Raw genomic sequence first — 20360 nt, 5'->3', positions numbered from 1 at the left:
CTGAAGTGGTACCAGAAAGGGAACATGAATATGTGATTCACAAGGGGGACAGTATACTGAGTGTCAGGAGTAGATAACACCCAGCCAGACTTTGACTTGTGTTCATTCACAGAGGGGAAGCTTTTCCCCCTGCCCAATCTGTCCAAGGATCATTGATGCACAGGCTGTATGGAGGGTTTTGGACTGGGTTCCCTGGCGAAAACAAGGTTATTCAGAACACGTGTGCTCTGGACTTGGCTGTTTGGGGTGGAAATCCTAAAAAGTCGTATGTGCTGCCACATCATGGACTCATTCCTATTTCTAATCTACTAAACTGTACGGTATTGTAGTGCTAGATGCTCAGTCTTGCCTCTTTGCAGCTGAAGGTTGAAATTCTCGTGGCTGAGACACACCTGATACACAACTGATGGTGCTGAGCGTACCTACTGTATGTGGTATAATGTGCAGTTGTAAGCTGTGGACTGGGGAGCGCAGAGACTTCTGTACTCTAGTTTTGGATGAGAAGAGAGTGTAGAAGAGGTTTCGGTGGCTAGTGAGGTGCTGTGCTCCATGGTTAGGCTTTGGTTTCCAACAGGGGTATGAAAAAGCTTTAATTGCTAGAAGAATTTCTCATGTGGCTATGCTAATTATTTATTTGTCTCTTATTTTGCCACACTTGGAAGAGAAACACAATAATTACCTCAGCCTGTGATTACAGTTTATATGAAGATGTCTTGAATCTGACAAGATGTTGATTCTATTCTAATTCTTAGTTTAATCCCTTAAAACAAAGACTCTCAAGGTGCATTAACACATTAATGAATTGAAGAGAGCCTCAAAATGCCCCTGTCAGATAAATCAGAATCATTGTGCTCATTATACAAATGAGGGGAGCTGAGGCACAGATAATTACCACAGACTTGTTATTTGACCTTGAAATAGTCATGTCAGGTATCGAATTGAGGTCTTTCCCATCCCTCTTGCTCCCGTGAGGCACAGCGGTGGCCTCCAGACGATGCTGCAGAGCGAGAGCCCCTCCGCCAGGCTGCTCACAGCTTGTGTTTTTTGGTAAACCTCTTGATGGGGTGTGGAGTGACTTCCACAATGCACACTAATAACGCAGTCACTAATTTCTGTCATTACAGCACTATTTCCACAGTGACAGCAAGAGTAACAGTAGAAGGGAGCAAAAAGTTGGGTTGAACAAAGGCCTTGTGATACGAAGTAAAGAAATGAATGTTGCTGAAACTCACTGTGCAGCTGCACCTTAGGCGATGGCTCTGCAGCCCTCCAAGGATGCTGGGGCAGATGCAGTGAGAAAATAGTTATGTTCTGAATTACAGTCGAGGCGAGTGGTGAATCGTTCAGTGGCTCACCACAGAGAAGTTGCAAGATGTGTGAGTAGATTGAGGCCATTCTGCAGTGGGAATTGGGGGAAGAAGGGGAATATTCAGCTTATGCCGAGCACAAGCTTTTTTGCAATTGTACCATGGTGGTACAGGGAGATGAGGCCACTCGCTGTCACTAAACATGTAGGATTCTGCTAAACTGGAAACAAGAAAAAACGCAAATAAAGCAGTGGGTTTGGTCAGTCTCAGGCTTGAGACTCCTCTATCAGTGACATTAGTGCTTTGAGGAGATCCCTAAAAGACAAGTTGGGAACATGCTAAGCACTGAACAAGCAGAAATCTTGAACTGAAGTGACTTTTATTTCTCTGTAGAAGCACCCTTGGCTTACAGAAAGATGAGAGTGCTGGGGAAGAGGGAAGCAATGCCACTTAACACAAAAGACAGCTGAACTCTCTGCCAGTTTTGTTTTTATAGGCATCGCAGCAATAAAGGGTGAACTCGCAGAGAGGCTGGTTCTGTAAAAGGCTATAAATATGAGTTGCCTTTTAATTGTGAGCAACTGTGATGAACCCCAAAGAGAGGGGATGGGTGGGGGAAAGGGCAACGGTTCTCTTCCGCTCTGAAACACTTCATGCCTCAGTGCCACTTGGCACGGGCTGGAAGCAATGGCTGGGGCAGGGCTGCAGGCAGCCTGGGCTGCTTTTCCTGCACAGCAATAAGAGCTCTGAAGCAGCAACCTGCCGGGTCACAACATCAAGTTCAAATTCAGACGATGGGAATCAGTGGCAATAAGTTAAACCTCCCTCACACCCTGGTGAAGGCCCACGGGGTGCTGGCTGTGTGCAGAGCCAGTGGCAGGATCGCAGACCCATTTTCCTCCCGTGCTGGGCACAGAGGGGCTGGGAGGCTGAGCCTGAAATAATGCCCCTGCTGACACAAGAATCAGAGTTCAAAGGCAGATTTGCCCAATGACAACGTGTTGGCCTGAATAGGTGTGACTTTATCTCAGTTCATACACTAACAGAACTCGGCTGATTTTATTTAAGAAAAAGTTGTAGTAGAATAAATGGACATTTTCTAATACCATTTGAACCCACTGTCTATTTTAATTTGCATCTTATGCCAACAATGATGGCTTGATTATAACAGTCAGCCTCTCAGTAGATAGTCCCTTTACTATGCTCACTATAAACAAATCTATTTTAAACCCTGGCAACTAAGGGCAAACATCTCTGTAAAACACCTAGAGCTGGGCAAATGCCTCAACCAGTCTTTTCCTCCCCTCTGTAAATTGCACTTGAGCACAGCTCCAGCTACACTCACATCGCTTTTGTGTTCTCTTCCCACGGATGCTCTAGTTTTGTTTTTTTGCTGGCGTGCCGGGCTCTTAAGTGGGCGTAAGGAAATGTTAATATGAAGTGAAGTGTTTTTCTTTCATGCCTGTCCCTGAGCTCCCAGCCTCCATCAGGGCTGGATGAAAAATGACTAAAAATGTTCATCTGCTTTCCTCCTCCCCATGTGCTTCCCCTCAGTAGATATGAAGCATTACGAAAACTGCTGTAATTTCAACAAAGCTTAAGGGAAAGCAAATTACCCTATTTCTCCAACACTACCCTCTTTCCTACATTAAAAAAAAAACAACAACCAAACAACCAAAAACCCCCAAAAACTCTCACCCCTAAACAGTTTCCTTAGCCCAAAACTTTTTTTTTTTCTTTTCCTTTCTCTGAACATTGAGGAAACTGAAGAGTTGTGGCTACAGCAGCCAGCTGTGGGGGCTGCAAGCTGAACTCCTGTGATGGAGACGGTGCCTCTGCTCCTTACAGTCTAGTGTTTGGCATCCGCATGGGTTTCAGCAGGAATAACCAGTCTTGGTTTCCCATCTGCAAAAAAACCCTTTTAAACAAAGAATGTCATCTACTGTGTAAACCTGAATTACATAAAGGAAGACTCAAAACAATACCATGTGCCTCTCATTCATAATAGCTAGTAGCATCCTACTCCCTATGAGGGGGTCTGGCTCTCTGCTAATCTGGGCTTGCTTTCAACATCCCAGGCAGCGTGCATCTCTTGGGAGCCCACCTCATTCTGGCAAGTCCTGCCTCACCACTTTGCTTTACCACATGCCGTTACCCAGATGTCCTTCTGTGGCCAGGTGCTCTCTCTTGCTAGAGTAGCATCATGCTTAGCACGTACATAAAAGTTCCTTTCTGGTGAGCCCTTAGCTGATCTCTGCGAGTGGAGTGGAATAAACTCCAAGCAAGCTGACAAGGTACACCCGCTGCAGGCAGAGCTGCTGCTCTGGGCAGAGGATTGCCAACACCAGACCTGTTCAAAGCACTGATGCCGTTTGCAGTGGCTGAGGGCTGTGTCCCCTTCTCCAACACTGCTGGTTGCTGCAAGGACTCCTCTTCCTTTGCACGGCACAACGTCCCCTGAAGCGTTTTCCATGTGCTCTTTCACAGAATGGGAGTATGGAGGGCTCGGGAGCTGGGTAGGCATTCACAGGACAGCAAGGTATGGTTAATAGCGCCTGTCCTTGACTGCTGCTGTCTGCAGCCAGTCTGCACGTCTAAGTGTTCTTTCACAGGCACATTTTGAGTTGCTACATATATATGAAAAACAGACAATAGGGTTCTCTGCCTGCCAGGGACACGAATCAGGTCAGGAAAGTGAGAATAATAAAATATTGTTTAATATACTGCAATAGACACAGCAGATGTTTAACTTCCTTTCAATAAAAATGACCCCATATCGTTTTATTAACTTCAGGGATGCATTAGCCTCTTCTTCAGAAGGCAGAAGAAAATACATCTATTGTACCAAAAATTAAAGAGGAAATTGAAGGAGGATGTTATCATGGCATATTTTCTCACTTCATAGTCTGTAGGACTGAGTGATGCAATAGCACAATTTTAATTAGAGGCAGCTCCTGTCAAGGCTTACTCATATGTGCAAAACTAAACAAAATTAATTTGAACCCCAAATTAGCCATCTTTTCAAAAAAACCATGAAAATCAGGCTGCTGGATTCAGCATATATTAACTGCTCAGAAATCCCAGACTGGTGGGGGTGGGAAGGTCCCTCTGGAGCTCCCCCAGTGCCACCCCCTGCCAGAGCAGGGGCACCTCCAGCAGTGGCACAGGACGGTGTCCAGGTGGGTTTGGAATGGCTCCAGAGTGGGAGACTCCCCCACCTCTCTGGGCAGCCTGTGCCACTGCTCTGCCACCCTCAAAGGAAAGAAGTTCCTCCTCATGTTTAGATGCAGCTTCCTATGCTCAAGTCTGTGCCCATTACTTCTTGTCCTGTCACTGAGCACCACTGAAAAAAGACTGTTCCCATCCCCCTGGCACCCTCCCTTTAAGGATTTATAAGCATTGATAAGATACCCCCCTCAGTCTTCTCTTCTCCAGACTAAAAAGACCCAAGTCCCTCAGCCTTTCCTCATAAGAAAGATGCTCCAATCCCACCATGTCTCAGTAACTGCAATGAGATCGTGGCCCTGTGACTGCACACAGGTCTCTAGCTCCTCTTGTTTGTTCCCCATGCTGCATGCATTAGCGTAGAGGCATTTCAGAGAGGCCACTGAGTGCATAGTTTTTGCCCGAGAGGGATGGTGGGCCTTCCATTTCTCAAAAAATACTAGCACTCTGCCCCACCAGTGCTGAGCTGCTACAGCCGGGCTCCTGTCTAGTGAGCCCAGTTATATCCCCATCCCCCTTCCAATCGAGTTTAAAGCTCTGGGAGCTCTGCTAACTAGCCCTAGAACCTCTTTCGCCCTGTGAGACAGGATTTTCCCATCTGCTACCAGCGGGCCTGGTGTACTTTCCTGGTGTACGTGTAGGCAGTGGCACTACATGTGTGGACATACACGGGTAAGGCCACTTATTTTGGTGATAGCTAAGAGTAGACAGATTTCCCTTGATAGCCAACTGCTCTCTTGGGTATGGAAACTTGTAAGGATTCCTAATCAGTGTAGAATCTGCAGATTATGTCATATTTTTTTCCACTACAGCAGCAGGAGATATGAGACTGCATCGTTTGGTGCATGGCTTGTTGAAAGAACTGGTTAGGATGGCAGCCTCTAGGAAGCCACAAAACATGCTGGGCTTTGGGGTCCCAAGTACCCCTACCATCAAACATGAAGCAAACGCTTGTTTGCAGGATCAGGACCCGAAATCTGGAACACGTCCGTAAGGGACAGATCTATTGCTTTAACTGCATCAACATACAGACTGTTGCTGCAGAAAGCTGCAAGCTGGACATGAGCTGAAATTATTATTTTTCAAGATGCTCCAAGTGCTTTTCTCACTCTGTGGAGTGTGTTTTGATGTCTTCCGCTTTTACTTCAAAAGGCTATTTGACCACATTCCACTTTGACATCCTTATAAAAATATTTGAAGTGTTCCAGCAATACGAGAGTGCTTTGCAAAGCACACAGCTATTTTAAATTATTGTAGCACTTCATGCTTTTACAAGTACTTGAATTTGGACAGTTTTGTATCATGTAGAACAATTTCATAACATTAGAGATCATCAAATTTGATGAGTTGGAATTTAGAAATGATGCTTGTGGACACGCACAGTGTAATTTTTGAAATTATTAAACTTTTCAAAACCTGTAAAAGCACCACTGACAGGCTTTACCCACCATCCTCCTCTGTTCCTGGGCTGAGGTAGTAGCTGTAGATGATAGTAGACCGCTCTACAGTGGAAGCGTAGGCTACTGTAAGACAGCAAAGAGGGGGAAAATTGTAAAGGTTAAACTACCAAGATTCAAGTCTGTTGAAACGGGATTTAGGTGCTTCTCTAGACTTTTACTATCTGTTTGGCTTCTCTACGCTGCAAAAATGCTTTAAAATTCAGACTTTTGCTTATTTTCTGGTGTAATCACTTGTCTATGATGACTTTAGGTTCAGAGACAAGATTGAATTGCAGCACTTAATTTATTATGTGTCTGTTGAGCTCGTCGGGAGTTACAGGAGGGCTCTCAGCCTGCCCTGAGATACAAGGATGGGATATGATGGGATACAAGGAAAAAGAATACTTGCACTACAAGGGAAGGGTTTGTGTTCAGTCATGTTGCTTCACAACCGGGAGATTAAAATGACATGCAATTAGCAGGGGCTCTGCCGGTGACCACTGAGTTGTCAGAGGTGACTCAAACATGTCTCTAAGCTCTCCTTTGTACTATGAATGCTGTTCTCATTTAAATTAATCCAGATAAAACCTGCTAAAACTGGTAGTCCATCCAGAATAAGTATCAATATGAGGAGTTAACATAGAACAACTACTGACAGACTAATCTTCTAGATGTGCTCCTAGGTGTCTGCTGTTGCAGATAATCCCCAACACAAGCGCCTATTTAGTTCTTTATGACTGCTCACTCTACCTCTTTCTTCTAGTCTGGTTTAGAGTAATTCTTCAAGTATTGATGTTAAGATTTGAGCACTCTGCTCAAATGTACTGCTAAATCATCACAGAGAACTTCTGCACCATCGTATCCAAACAACCTATGTAATTTTTTCATAGTTTCACCTTTGAAGGATGAGACAGGTGTAGCCCAGTGGCCCACGATTCCCATCACTACTTAACTTACAGGTCTAAGGTTTTGTGTTTGAATAAAAGTCATTTTTATAATCTGTGTCGTCCAGACTGTACACTAGTGATTACTATAACAAGGGCTTGTGTAACCTACAGGGGTACGAGAAGGCAGGTATAACTAACCATGTAGCATGACCACGACAGGGTTAGACCTCATTGTAACTGTAGGGGGGGAGGGGAAGCCCAAAGGTTATCTGTATTGTCTGTTAGCACCGATGTTAAACTAAACCAAAGCATGGCCAGTGATTTGTGCATCTTCTGCAGTGCAGCCCTGTGCAAGTATCTCCATAGGATTTTCACGTAGCAACAGTGAAGGACTTAAAAGATGCAGTAATAATCCTTTAATTTTAAAGCTGTTCACCTTATAACTATATATGACATTGTAAAAGCTTGGGTTACGGTAGAGATCACTTCTGCTGATTTTATTCAACTTTTTTTTCTGCCATTTTAAGTAATTTACCTCTTGCAGTGCTTGTGCTGTATTTACAAGCAGAGGAACACCTGGTTCGTGTTTCTGAGTTATGCCTTTGAGGTGAAATGACTGCTGTTTGAGTGTAATCATCTGCCTTCCTTTAGTCCTTCAGGCTTTTAAGTAGAAACATTTGGGTTGTTTTGAATTCATTTGTAGAAGAATCAAGATGAAATTTATCAACCTCTTAAACTGCAGATTACTGCATCTAGAAGGTTCTTTTCTATGCTGAGCAGATGAAATACACAACCAGCCTATTTCATCCAGGCTGGTCTGCAGAGTTTCAGACCTTCAGAAATTCAATCTTTTGAAACATCTTCAGGCTTTTATCCCTCAAGACAGACATCTCAAGACATATTTGCACAAGATGCCACAGAGGTTGATAGAGTTTGTCTGCATTGAGCCTAAATGTCATGGTTGCATCCCTCAGGACTTGTTCCACCTAAACCTACAAACAGAATCCCCACAGAGGATCACTTGTCCATTTCTTTAATTACTTGGAAGAGAAGGGGAAGGTCATGTTACCTCTTTTATCCCAGGAACTCTAGTCTCAAACCCAGGCTATCACCTCAAGTTATAAACCGTCCGCTATAACAGTGCACTGCCTCTAAGGTCTTCTGTGCCAACTGGTGGATGGAGGGAGCAGAAACAAGAAGAAATGAGCACCACCACTGATTTTTGTAAAGTAACAGTTGATTGAATTCTTTCCATCAGTGACATCTAATACTATATGAAATTCTGCATTAAAAACCTAGGAAATTTTGGGACAACTATCAAAGAACCCATTTCTTTTGATTTGAGATGAGCTGACAGATATTTAGATGGTATGGAGGTTATCAATCAGTAATGTCTTAAGAAACAAGCAGAAAAACTCCTGAGATTTAACATATGAGCAATACTGGAATTTGCTGAAGTCAATGAGGGCACTCACATTTACGCAGCCAAGAGCTCGATGTTGGAAATCATACTGAATCATCAAGCTATTAAGGTGTACTTAACTGACAATATGTTACACTGGAATAAAAAAAAAAAGATAAAAAAATAACTTCTCTATTAGAAATGCTTTGTTAGCATAGCTTTACCTTTTAAACCTCCAAATACGATAGCCAAGCCAGTGCTCTGCCGTCATCCCTAAACTTCAGACAATTTTCTGCTGTGACAGAAAAGGAGCAGCTCCCCCAAAGGTATGGACAAAGCTAGAAAAAGAAGTATCATATCTGTTGTAACATCACGTGAAGTTACTTTATGCCATCCTTTGACTGACTGCTTTCCATCTTCTGACAATTGCCCTTCTCCCCAGAGGTTGCAGTGTGTCAGGAACAGAGGGGACAGAGCTTATTGAATGCTTGGGGCATCTTTCAAAGGAAAGAACAAGAATTTCAATGTCAAGTTGCACTTCATAGGCATCACTAGGATCTCACTCATGTTCTCTGGCTCCAGAATTACTGCGGTTGTGTTATCCTCTGCCTGGCTATGGGCAGGATGAAAACTCACTTCCCAAGGTGTCGTCTTCATTATTTCACTCTGGGAACTGAATCCAGATTTTTCCTGTGCAGGATATTAATTTGCCAGGCAACTTTAGGAAGTTGTGCTTTAACTCTGTATCACTTTGAAAAAGTTCTAAAATGTGAAATTAATTAATGGGAACCCTTCCCCACATTTTAATTATCGCAGTGTCTGCATAGCAATCTGCCTAGAACTTGGAGTTATACACCAGCCTGTAGCATCTTCTCCCTCCAGCCCCTTCATCCTAACTCTGAGCAGAACACTGCTCTTCATAGATGTTTAGTTTGCAGACTCGTGGTTTATAGCATCTTGCCTGACAGTAAAGCCATTTGTCATTATGATCAAGTTTAAAGTTATTATTAAATATGTTCTAGTCATTTTGTGTTGATATGCAGTATTAACTAGTTTCCATAGCTACAGCATGCAGAACAATTCAAGACTTTAGGGGCTTCCGAGAGTTCAACCCCAAGAGAAACCTACTCTTGAAAAGGCGATGGGATAGATAGGAAGAGATTGTGAAGTACAGAGTTAGATGCGCAGAGACAGTCAAGTGTATTTCACAGCTTTCAGAAAGCATGTTATCTGTTTGAAGTTCCATCTTTCAAACGCCCGAGCAATATTTACCTTGTTTTCCCTTGCTCATTAAAGTGTTCTATACCCTGTCAAAAGTGATTTATGGACTCTGTTGTATCACTAAATCTCATTACTGACTAACACTTCCTAGTAAGGGGGATGAGACGTCTTATCAGTAAAACACTGTACCGTAGCTACGCACTAAAGGAGGAATACAGTATAGGAGTATGTCTACAGTGTGGAATCGATGTGCCTGCAGTTTCTGTAGACTAGTCCTAAGACTGCCGGCTGGATAATGATGACGTGTCCTGTCACCTGCTCTGCAGCAGCAGAGCCAGCCAAGGACCGTCCATACCAACCTGCGCTGTAGTTCATCCAGTGTGCATCTAGCCAGCTCAGGACGGGCTACAGAAAACGCAGGCACAGCTCAGCTGAGCACAGACGTTCCTTCCACTGAAGGACATCCATTAATGTTACGTACATCTTTTGAATTTATTCACTGTAGGAGAATGTCCTGAAAAAGGAAGCATGTTTAAAAAAGATAATAAAAATACATATAAGGGAGTATATCCCCTTAATCAAAGAATGGAAAGCAAAGTAAGCTTTCATTCTTCAGGGTATAAAGTAGCCACTTAAAAACTTCCTCGTTCTTTCTGTTCTGATCATTCCTCAACAGACTGTTATTTTACCTCCTTTTTCAAGCATTACTACAGCCACTGGCAGAATGAAGGTAGCGGGATGGATTGTAATTAATTCCCAATTCCGTGCTTGTAAAAGTGTGATGTTTTTCATCCTTCTTTATGATCTTCTAAATCCAACAGACTGTAGGTTAGAGATTACTAGTCATGTAGTAAGGCTCATTTGAAAACCACTGTAAGTGGATCCAATTACTATGTAACTCAGTTTTGACAACTATTCTTTACACTGGCTTACACAGCTACACTGTGAATACTGTAATGGAAAAATTAATTCTGAGATGGGAAGGCCTATTAAACCAGATTGTGTACATGGCATGAAAAACCAGCCACAATATATTAACTGCCACTGGGCAATCTTGACTGAAAGAACTGTTCATTGCTATTCTGAACTTAGTGCTACCTGGAGCAAAGTGTCTATTTACATACTTATAATGTAACAGCTTCTGACCTTAATTCTTTTCTCCATGCTTTCACTGCAGTTACATCCTTGCCCTGGGGCCCGCAGGTACCATGCTCTCAGGTATGTGCATTATTCCACCAGCAGCGGTGAGTGTTGGTCTACAAATTCTCTGCTTCCTCACAAATGAATTTGCATCTCAAACTATTGACTGTTCAGATGGAAAGCATTGCAATCTGTTTCCCCAGAGGGCTTGTCTGCACTAACATAACTTGCCCCGCATATAAACAAAATCACTAGGATAACATTTTTCAAAAAGCAATTTCAAACACACAAAAAAGTTAAGAACTCCATGCATCTTTTAATACAGGTTTATTGTTAAGCTGAAACCTTGTCTGACAAGTGTCAGCCCTGAGCTACTTTTGTTAAAAAAACCAACCAAAAGCTACCCAAACAAAACAAAAACTCACAGAGTTGACTACAGACTTTTAAGGGAGATACTGATGGATGCCTCAACTATTATAATTAAACTCACGCTGGAGGTTTTCATAAGCAGAATAAATGAAAAAAAAGACTCCCCTTTTCTGAGGAGCGATATTCAGAATAGACTGTGGCCACAAAGGCACGAGAAAACAGGTCTTGCTGTACTCTTGAAAGATCCGCAGTTATATGAGCAATGCATCCACCTTATAATCGCAAATGAAACACAAGGTCCCAGGCAGCTATTCTTCATACATGATTAGATTATAGCTTGCACAGGCATTGTAAGGCACAGACTTATTCTTTTCATAAGTCTTTACCAGTAAAAGTACCGAACTTTAATCAGATAGATACCTGCTCTCACATTGAACAAGTACTTACTTTTCAATGTTGTGCTTTGAATTTAAGACACCTGGAACGTCAGAGGCTTAGAAACATCCATTGGGGTGACTCCTGTCAGATCTTTCTATTGCATTGGAACAATCTAAGAAGTGAATGTAACTAAATTCAGGCTGTACACTTCAAGGTATTTCATTAATGAGGTGCAGTGCTCAGTCACAAAGTTAATTGATTAGTCTTATTCCTGTGACTGGAGTGGAAACAGTAAAAGATAAGACTGGGAGGAAGAATCAGCTAAGCCTTTGAGTCACAAAAAGGCCTTATCCCTTTGATGAGAAGTGTCAGATTAATCTTCATAAATGGTCATAATTACTTGTGCCTGGAGCTCAGCCAAGTCATTCCAAATAAAAATTAAATTATGCAAGTGATTGCATGTTCAGTCTCATCTCCAGAGTGTTAGAACCACCACAGCCCTACAGAAACATGTAGAAATTTACTGTATGCTTCAAACAGGGTAAAATACATTTGCTTAAATATTGAGTATGCTAACCTAGTATTTATTGAATATATTTTTCCTTAAATAACAGTTTCACTAAAGCTTGCCTACACAGACTGTCACAGTTGCTGTTAGACCCCTAGATTCTTTGGTATCTGCAGATTACTGTCCATTCTTCATTAAACTCAGTTTCAACTCTAATCAAATCAGCAGACCCATATCAGATGGGAAATTTATGAATGCTGTTGAAAAATTTTAGATCTTGCGGGGGGGAAGTGAAATCAATTAAGTTCACTTACCGGAAAAGGCACACAGGCACAAAAGCTGATAACATCTAACACCAGAAGTAACACTCCTTTTGGGGGTTCTGAGAACAGTACTAGTCCTTCAGAAAAAGGAAAACTTCTAAAGCAAAATCTTCATAAATCTAGTAGATTACTACCTAGTGGGCACAACCCAGCTCTCTCTCGTGTTAATATATGTACTTTGGAAATTAATGAAATAAGCATGAAACACTACAGATTCATCCCCATATCAGCAGTGCATGATTGAAACAGCATACATTCAAGAAAGAAATTATTTGGTCCCTGTATGCTCCTTATGCAGCTTATACCATCTTAATATTAGGCTTTTTTAGCTGGTTATAAATGGGATATTCCAGAAACACAGCATATGGAGCTTTTAAAACAAAGTTAGAAAAGGAAACTAGCTTTTCCTCATATGAGATTTTGCTTAATTATTTTCTTTAGTTTTTCCAATTTTAAATCACACGAAGTAATGCAATAGCTGAAGCATCTTCACTGATTTATCTTGGCAAAGACAGGTCAGCTTGCATATTATCTGACAAAAATAATAGGATGCCAGTGCACATTTAGAAATCTAATAGGATTCCACTGTATATTTAGGAAATAAAGGCCAAGAACAAAATATTTGTAGTATCATTTTATTCACCTAGAAACAAAGGGTCAAAAGTCACAGCATGGAAGTTCATTTTATTTTGTAAACTCATTAAAAAGATGTCCATGTACAAAAGAAGGACATTTTAACAACATAATGCAGACAAAGGAAACTATAAAAATTCAACACATTAATAAAAATGCTGAGTTTTTATTTTCTTTCTGCATAATTCCTTGCATCTTCCATACCAGCCTGCACACAATCTTAAGTACAATTGTTAGAATCATTAAAACTCAAGAGGCTGAACACAAAACCATTTGCTCTGCTATAGGAATGTGTTGCTGAAAGATACAAACCCTGTAGCATGTTAGCTAGAAGTAAGACACAAGACTGAAGGAACTGGCTGAAAGGCTTCTAAATTGTTATTGCGCATTCATCTTCTGAGAATTCAATCTCAGTTTTCAGCAAATATTTAGAATATTCCTTAGGGAAGTAACAGCGTTAGATTGAACAGTCCTTTGTCAAAAGATGTATGTTTCCATATTGTCCTAATACATCTAATGAAGACTCAAAAATAAAAACATTTTGATGTAAAACCATTTCAGTCCCAACAAGTGTTCACTGTGCACCAAAACTTACAGCAGCTATACGACAAGCTACTGTGACACATAATCCAGTCTTCAGTATTGGATACTCTTGGCTGCAAGTCCGGACTTAAATCCTTGAGACACTGCCAGTGATAGGTCAATTATAAAACTACATTTCTTTTGAATCTGAGCTAGTCTGCAGTTTAATTTGTCCCTGTTTCTCCCCCAAAAAATGACTCTCAGGATTGAAAATTTATTCTTGTAACCACTACTTGAGGTTTCTGTAAAATATTTTCTTTCCTATGTCCTCAATGTAGGCTTGAGACTGTTGAGTGTTTCTCTTGATCTGCCGTTCTTCACTAAGCAGAGTTTTTCACTTAGGAATAATCCATGTCACATGTGACTTGTTATACTCAATTTCCAAGTGTAAGTGTCCCAACTTTCAAGAGTTAAGTAAACATCTCACGATTAACAAAGAGCAACTTGAATGCCTAGAGTTAATACACCTCCAAGATTTGTGTTTGTCCTCCGCCAGGACGTAGTGCAAGAAATGAGCCCCACCAACATAAGGCACTTACCTACGTTACACGAGAGGGGGCAGGGGCGAGAACTCCTGTAACATGCAAGTCTAGTAAGAGTCTCACTGGAGAAAAACATAAGATCTCGCAGGCTCAGGGTGCACTGCCACTTCATTGTGTACTGCTGTAACAAAGTCTGCCCTGTAACAGATATCAGATCCTCCCATTGGCAGCCATTTCATTAATCTTCGATTTTTGATGATCATATTTCACAGAAACAATAAGGAAAAGCAAGAGGGTTGCTCCTTGGATAGCAGCCAGCAAAAAAAAATAATAGTTTAATTGGCAGCCATTAATATTACCTAGAAAGAATTGGGGAGAAAAAATAAATGTTAATAAAGATTATACAAATAAAAAGGTCGATCCCTTCAAGCTTACGTAGTGAAGACTTTTCTGGAAAACATGGGCAAAACCAAATCAAATCCCATTTCCATCCAACAGCATAGTTGCAAAATTTTTAATTTTCCAGAGCAAAAGATGGAACTTCTGAGAAGATGCACACAGTACAAGAATTGCTTTCTTTTGTGCTTCAATGCCTTAAACCAAGTGATGTCCCTGAAGAAGGGACATAGGCTGTTACTGCATGATTTCTTACTTACAAATAATTGCTGGAAGCTCCTCCTACCACTGTAAGAATTTTGTGCAAACAAAGACTATGCACATACAGCGGTCAGCATGCTTCATGAGAATCAAAACAATTTTAAAGGGCTAATAATCTTCCTTTCTTCCTCCTTGCCCCCTCACCCCACCCTTTTTTTGTTTTTTTAAAAAAAAGGCTGGTTTCTTATACTGCAAAATTGCAACGCTTTGCTCACTTCAGACAGCCAAAAACCTCAATGTATATATATTTCATGTATGATTTACTCTCTTTGTAATGTCAGTAATAGAGATCACTTATCAATTTTTGAGGAGACAACTTATTTCAAAAGCAAAAAAAGACAACATCGCTGTGCTGTGGCCAGTAAACGGACTTGAAAAAGAAATTTCTGCAAATAAAGCCCTAGACTGTAAACTGTTCAGAGACAGCTCCCAGTGAAATGCAGCATTCAAGACTGAAGCAAAGCTACACTCATAGAGGCTAGTAACTTAAAGCCTTTACCAGCTTCACTAGATATGCTTTTAAGGAGCCTGGAGAATACAGTGAAGTGATAAGGCTTTAGTCAAGGAAAAAAAAAAAAAAAGTCTCTTATGTTTTACAGCTTAATTGAAACAGGTGAAAGTATGATTTTTTTGTACTATATATATTAGAGAGCCTTCTCCAGCGGCCTTTTCATCCCTGCTTAATGCTATATGGTCTCTCTGCATCTGGAGGCCTGTACCTCCCTTCTCTGCTAAGTCAAAGATAAAATAAAAAGAATAAAAAAATGAATGCTATTAAGGAAAAAGTTTGGCAACTCTGTAGATATAAAGAAAGCAACTACTGAGATTTTCTCTCAGCCTTCTTTTGGAACAAAGCTTAGAATTCATGAAACCATACGTGGTTTCTTTTTGGTTCAGTTCACCTTCAACACTCCCTGAAAGTTGTTACAAATTAGTGATTTGTACCACATTAAATAATGTTAAATTAAGAAAGCTCATTGCTAAAATATTATTCCTCTATTAAGAAATGTGCACTAACTATTGCTGTACTTCCAAGAACAATATATTGTGGCTCATTTCCAACATGCCACATGAGCCACAGCCAATTGGACCATTATGATTATCAAAAAGGTTAGAGAGAGTAAAAATAGTCAAGTATACATCGATTCTAACAAGCTGTTCATGCAGCATGCCTATAAATGTTCAGATTAAATTACTTTAATTACTGAAACTTAAGATTCAATTAAATGAACTTATAATAAAATGCAGTAAAATTAAACAGAGTCTTTCCTTGACATTTAAAATACAATATACATGTGAATCTCCATTTCAAGAGCAGACGTGTTTAAAGAGTAGTAATTATCCTTTACGAGATGGGATATTAAACCCATGAAATCTCAGTTTTTGTCAGACAAATAACAGTCATTTCAATGGCAGCAATCAACGCTGAAGTGCCAGCAGAGAGTGAATTTTCTCAGTAGACTTTGGAGGCAGTCAGTTACCTCAAATGATATAATGAGTTAGCATAAACAGAAGAAACTTAGTGCATGCATGTGCTTATAGTTTTTATACAGAATCTAATGAAAAATTCAGAAATCATTCATTCATAAAGACTCCTCCTTACAATTCCTACCCTGGAAGACCTAAGCAAATTTTAGATATGAGTTTGTTAACTTTCAATAATGTTATATCAAATGAAAATTGACTTATAAGCAGTTACTCATATAAACAGTTAAAACAGCAGCTACTGTGGCTGCTACAAATCAAAATCACCCACTGAGCGCTTCAACCTTGAGCCAGATGCACAGCTGCTGAGAAGGCCCGATTGTGTATCGAGTCTTTGGACTAAGAAAGGTAGACATACCCAGTTCTGACAGCTGTCCAAAGGACAATCCACAGAGCTGAGTAGCCTATTCAAAAGAGATGACCAATGACTCATGAAAGGTAACATCTTCCAGTTCTAGCCGACTCTGGATATATTTAGCACAACCTAAATATTTTACAGAGACAATATTAGGCGCTGTCTTCTCTTAGGCAGCTTCAGAAAACAAAGGCAAGAGACTAAAAACCGCACCATCAAATAGCACATATTTGTATGAAATTATTATCCTCCTATTGAGCACTTATCAACTAACTATCTCTACACAGAATTGCAGAAAAAGATGCTGTTCTAATTTTGAAATTGACTGGGGAAAAAAGTCTCTATTTGATTAAATTTTCATTTGGTGAGGACACTTCCATTAAGTTAAGGATATTTGTCATCTCTTGCAGTTTTTTAAAGAACAGCTTATAAACCAAAGATGACAACTTGTGACACATGTACTGTTCCAGACGACATTACCTTTTGGTAGCATGCAAATCAAGCTTAAATGGCAAATTATCTCATACCAAATTTAAAGTAAGTTCAGACTGCACTTTTAAGCCATGCATACCCAGTAGGTCTAGCATACATTTTAAGAACTTTTCACACTCCTTCTGTTGGAACTAATTAGCCCATTGATGATGGTATGATTTCCTGAAATTCCCAAGGTGCCACCTACTGGTGCCAATAATTATTTTTAACTTCAACTGGCAATACAAAGCAGACGATACGTTAGACTTTTTAAAGAGTATAAATAACTAGCAGACAGAAATGCAAAATGAACTCATGGTAATTTCCATGAAGTCTCCTGAAACTAGGAAGCTGAATAATCACTAAGAGAGAGATGGATACATTTTACTCCCCATAACCACAGAAAGTAATTTCAATACTTTATACCAAATATATTCTTCTTCCACACATAATTCAAATACTTTTTACTAAAATATGAAAATTTCTAAGTAATTTCTAATGATGAAATGGAGTAAGGGCTTGGCAGGTAATTGACAGGCCTTACAGAGGCAAAACACCACATGCACATTTCCCATGCTTTCATGAGGACCGTGTGTCATTTTGAATAGTCCCATTACTTCATAGTTACACGCAAAATGAAACTTTATCTTTAACAAAACAGTAGACAAATTATACTTTTAAAATAATAACCGTGTTAAGATTCAACAGTTCCACATGCTTGATATTTAACTGCTTCTGAAGGAAGCCTTCTCCTTTATAGACTATGAATACAGTGAAAATAACTTACCAAAATCCGTGTGATTACTCATCCAGCCAATTTCTTTAATAGACACCAGTGCCAACAATCCAGAGCCAACAAATGATCCAATCCCCGAAAAGAAAAAAAACAGCCCCATGATAGCACTCTGCATAGATTTGGGAGCAGCTGAATATGCAAATTCTAGACCTGTATTAAAAGATTAAAAAAAATGCTAATGTTATAAAAGTTACAGAAGTTTACTACTTCTGGTATGTTAAAGACCTAAAACTAGCCTTGTATTTCAGGAAACACAGATTTGAGGTAGTCAATCCCTATCAGTTCCCAGTTTCCTCTAATTGCTTTATGAACCCTGTTAAAGGTCATCAATATATCAACCCATTAAATGGACAACATTTGAGACATGCATTTGATCTTAATATTACATGTGTAAAATCAAGAAATCTTCTGAGGCAGCATATTCATTTTCTGTCTAAAATTATCCTCAGAGAAATTTATTAAATTAACCTGGCAAGTTCCATTTTCCCCATTTTACTCGTTTCTATATTGCCTATCTGTTGTGCAGTATTTACAAAGCACATGGCATTCCCTGCTGAGAAGGGAACTGAAGATCACTCTTGCATTGACCAAGAACATTTACTTTGCACAGACTCAGTGTATCTGTGAATGTGCAGACAGAGAAATTAATTGTAGCTGGAAAGGCAGTAATTAGTTTTAATTTAATTTTGATCTAGAATTCTCTGAGCCCATTGCTTGCTGGCCTATTCTTTTTAAGGCTTGTAGAACTGCAACTTTAAACTATCCTCACTCAAATTTCAACCAATAAAACCAAGAAAAACATACCAGTGACATCAATTTGAAAATCTGTGCTACTGCCACAGAACACACTGGGTTAGGCTCATCAGAGACTAATGCCCATGATTAACTCTCTTTTTTACAATAATACTCCTGTCAAAAATCAAATGGGATTAATCACAAGAGACAGTCAAATACATTCTTTACAGAGCTTTTCTCTGACAGGTGAAATGCTTGTTTCAAAACAGTCTGCTTCATACTGAAAATTAATATTACCTCACCTAACATTTTTCTTGGTAAAGAGAGCATTATAGACCTGGAAATGGCACAAATCTTATGTCTTGCATAATAAAGGTATGCTTTATTTTCACCATTACTGGTACTTGACTTTTGCTACTCTAGACAGAGTTTAATAGAAATACTCTGGCATTTCTTTTCAAGAAAAGGCTTAACACTTCAAGCCAGATAGGTCAATTTGCCTGTTGTGAGGGACAAATTTTATTCTTGTAAAAGAAACAGAACTATATGTTCTGACTGATCTAACAGCATTCTGCATTGCCACCTGAGAAATCTCTGATAACCAACCCACTGCTTCTCTTTTCCTCTGCAAAACACATTAGAATGGGCCAACAGCAACCTGTCTGTCATTCTAGAAGGGAACTGAAACATTCTTCATGCAACTCAGCTGTGTGGGTTCCTGTAAATTCAAACCGTAACAAGACAACAGCTACAGAGATGGAGAGACATCTGCAAATGAGAGGCGAGGGGGGGAAAATTATATATATTTTGAGAATTAAAACCAAATGTTTTTCCTAGGCTTTGCCACTAATATAACAATTTAGATTTTTCAAGGACTACTTACCTGGCCAATCTCACTTAAATTAAAAAAAAAAAAAAAAAGACTACTGTCAGGATACAGCAGCTTGTATTTTAACCTCTTGTGAAGTTATCATAGCTACCACGAGTCTGCAGAGTATCAGTCACATTTTGGTCACTAGGCTTTTGTACATTCTGGACAAGTTAAGCTCAAGTATATAACATGAAAGGATCTGGCCCATTTCTTCTCTTGCTCATTTTACAGATATACTGGATGCGAGTATTACTGCTGGAAAAAGATCTTAAGACTCAAAACAAAACCCAAAATGTGTGTAACACTATGCACTTTTTGCAACAAATTAAAGCACGTTTCTAAACGTGAGTAATGTTTCCAGCAACCCTAATATTTAAACTGCCATAAAGAATATAAAATCTTTTCCTTGCCTTCAGAGATAGTTTTGCCTGCTGGCAGCCATTGATAACAATTTCATGCTACCTCCTACAAGCAGTTTTGAAATTAAACCCTCTAGTTGGTGTTGTCATGTGAGATTATGATTCTGAGTTAAGTAAGGGCGCCTTAAGAGGACTGACAGAATAATACAAAAGATAAATGCAATTTGTGTCATCTTTTTAAAGGTACCTCAGGTGTAACTAATGTGGCTTAATAAGAATATGCTTGGTTTTTACAGTAAACAAAAAAGAAATGTGTTTCTGCTCTTATATTGAGTCCCTTTTTGTTCACAATAAACATTTCCAAATCACTATAGTTTTGTAACCATTAACACTTTGCTTATTTTAAAGCTGAATTTCATAGCACAATAGATGCCTTTATCAACTTTTAATATCAAATTGGTAAAGTATATTCTATAACATCTTGAGAGGCCTTCTTAAAGATACTAAGAATTCAGTTTAGATAATAAAACAGAGGCAGGGAAAAATGCTTTGTAAAACAAATGAAATGAAAGTGTAATACACAAAGCAATTAAGATCTGCATAGAATTTCTGGTTCAAAGAAAGAGAAGCCTTTGCATTTTTCCTAACATTGACCAACAGTTTTGGAAGTTATAAAGCTGTTGGTACAGACCCAGCAAATGCAGAACAGCAGCATATTCACATAAGAATAGCGTA

At 39.7% G+C, this 20360-nt stretch overlaps 1 protein-coding gene across 1 annotated transcript in view; it reads right to left on the bottom strand.

Annotated features, from left to right (window-relative positions):
• Nucleotides 1–13786: 13786 nt before the first annotated feature.
• Nucleotides 13787–20360, bottom strand: part of SLC15A4 (solute carrier family 15 (oligopeptide transporter), member 4) — a 35989-nt gene continuing 29415 nt past the window's right edge. Inside the window, exons 9-10 of the mRNA XM_009880327.1 lie at nt 17652–17810; nt 13787–14255 (exon numbers count right to left, since the gene is read on the bottom strand). Of these exons, the coding sequence (XP_009878629.1) occupies nt 14107–14255; nt 17652–17810 (308 nt within the window). The 3' untranslated portion in view covers nt 13787–14106. The remainder of the gene's footprint in view (nt 14256–17651; nt 17811–20360) is intronic.

The sequence above is a fragment of the Charadrius vociferus genome, unplaced genomic scaffold, assembly GCF_000708025.1.
Source record: "Charadrius vociferus isolate BGI_N301 unplaced genomic scaffold, ASM70802v2 scaffold332, whole genome shotgun sequence".
Taxonomy (NCBI): Eukaryota; Metazoa; Chordata; class Aves; order Charadriiformes; family Charadriidae; genus Charadrius; species Charadrius vociferus.
The sequence above is the reverse complement of the archived record's forward strand: the minus strand, read 5'-3'. Positions and strand labels throughout refer to the sequence as shown.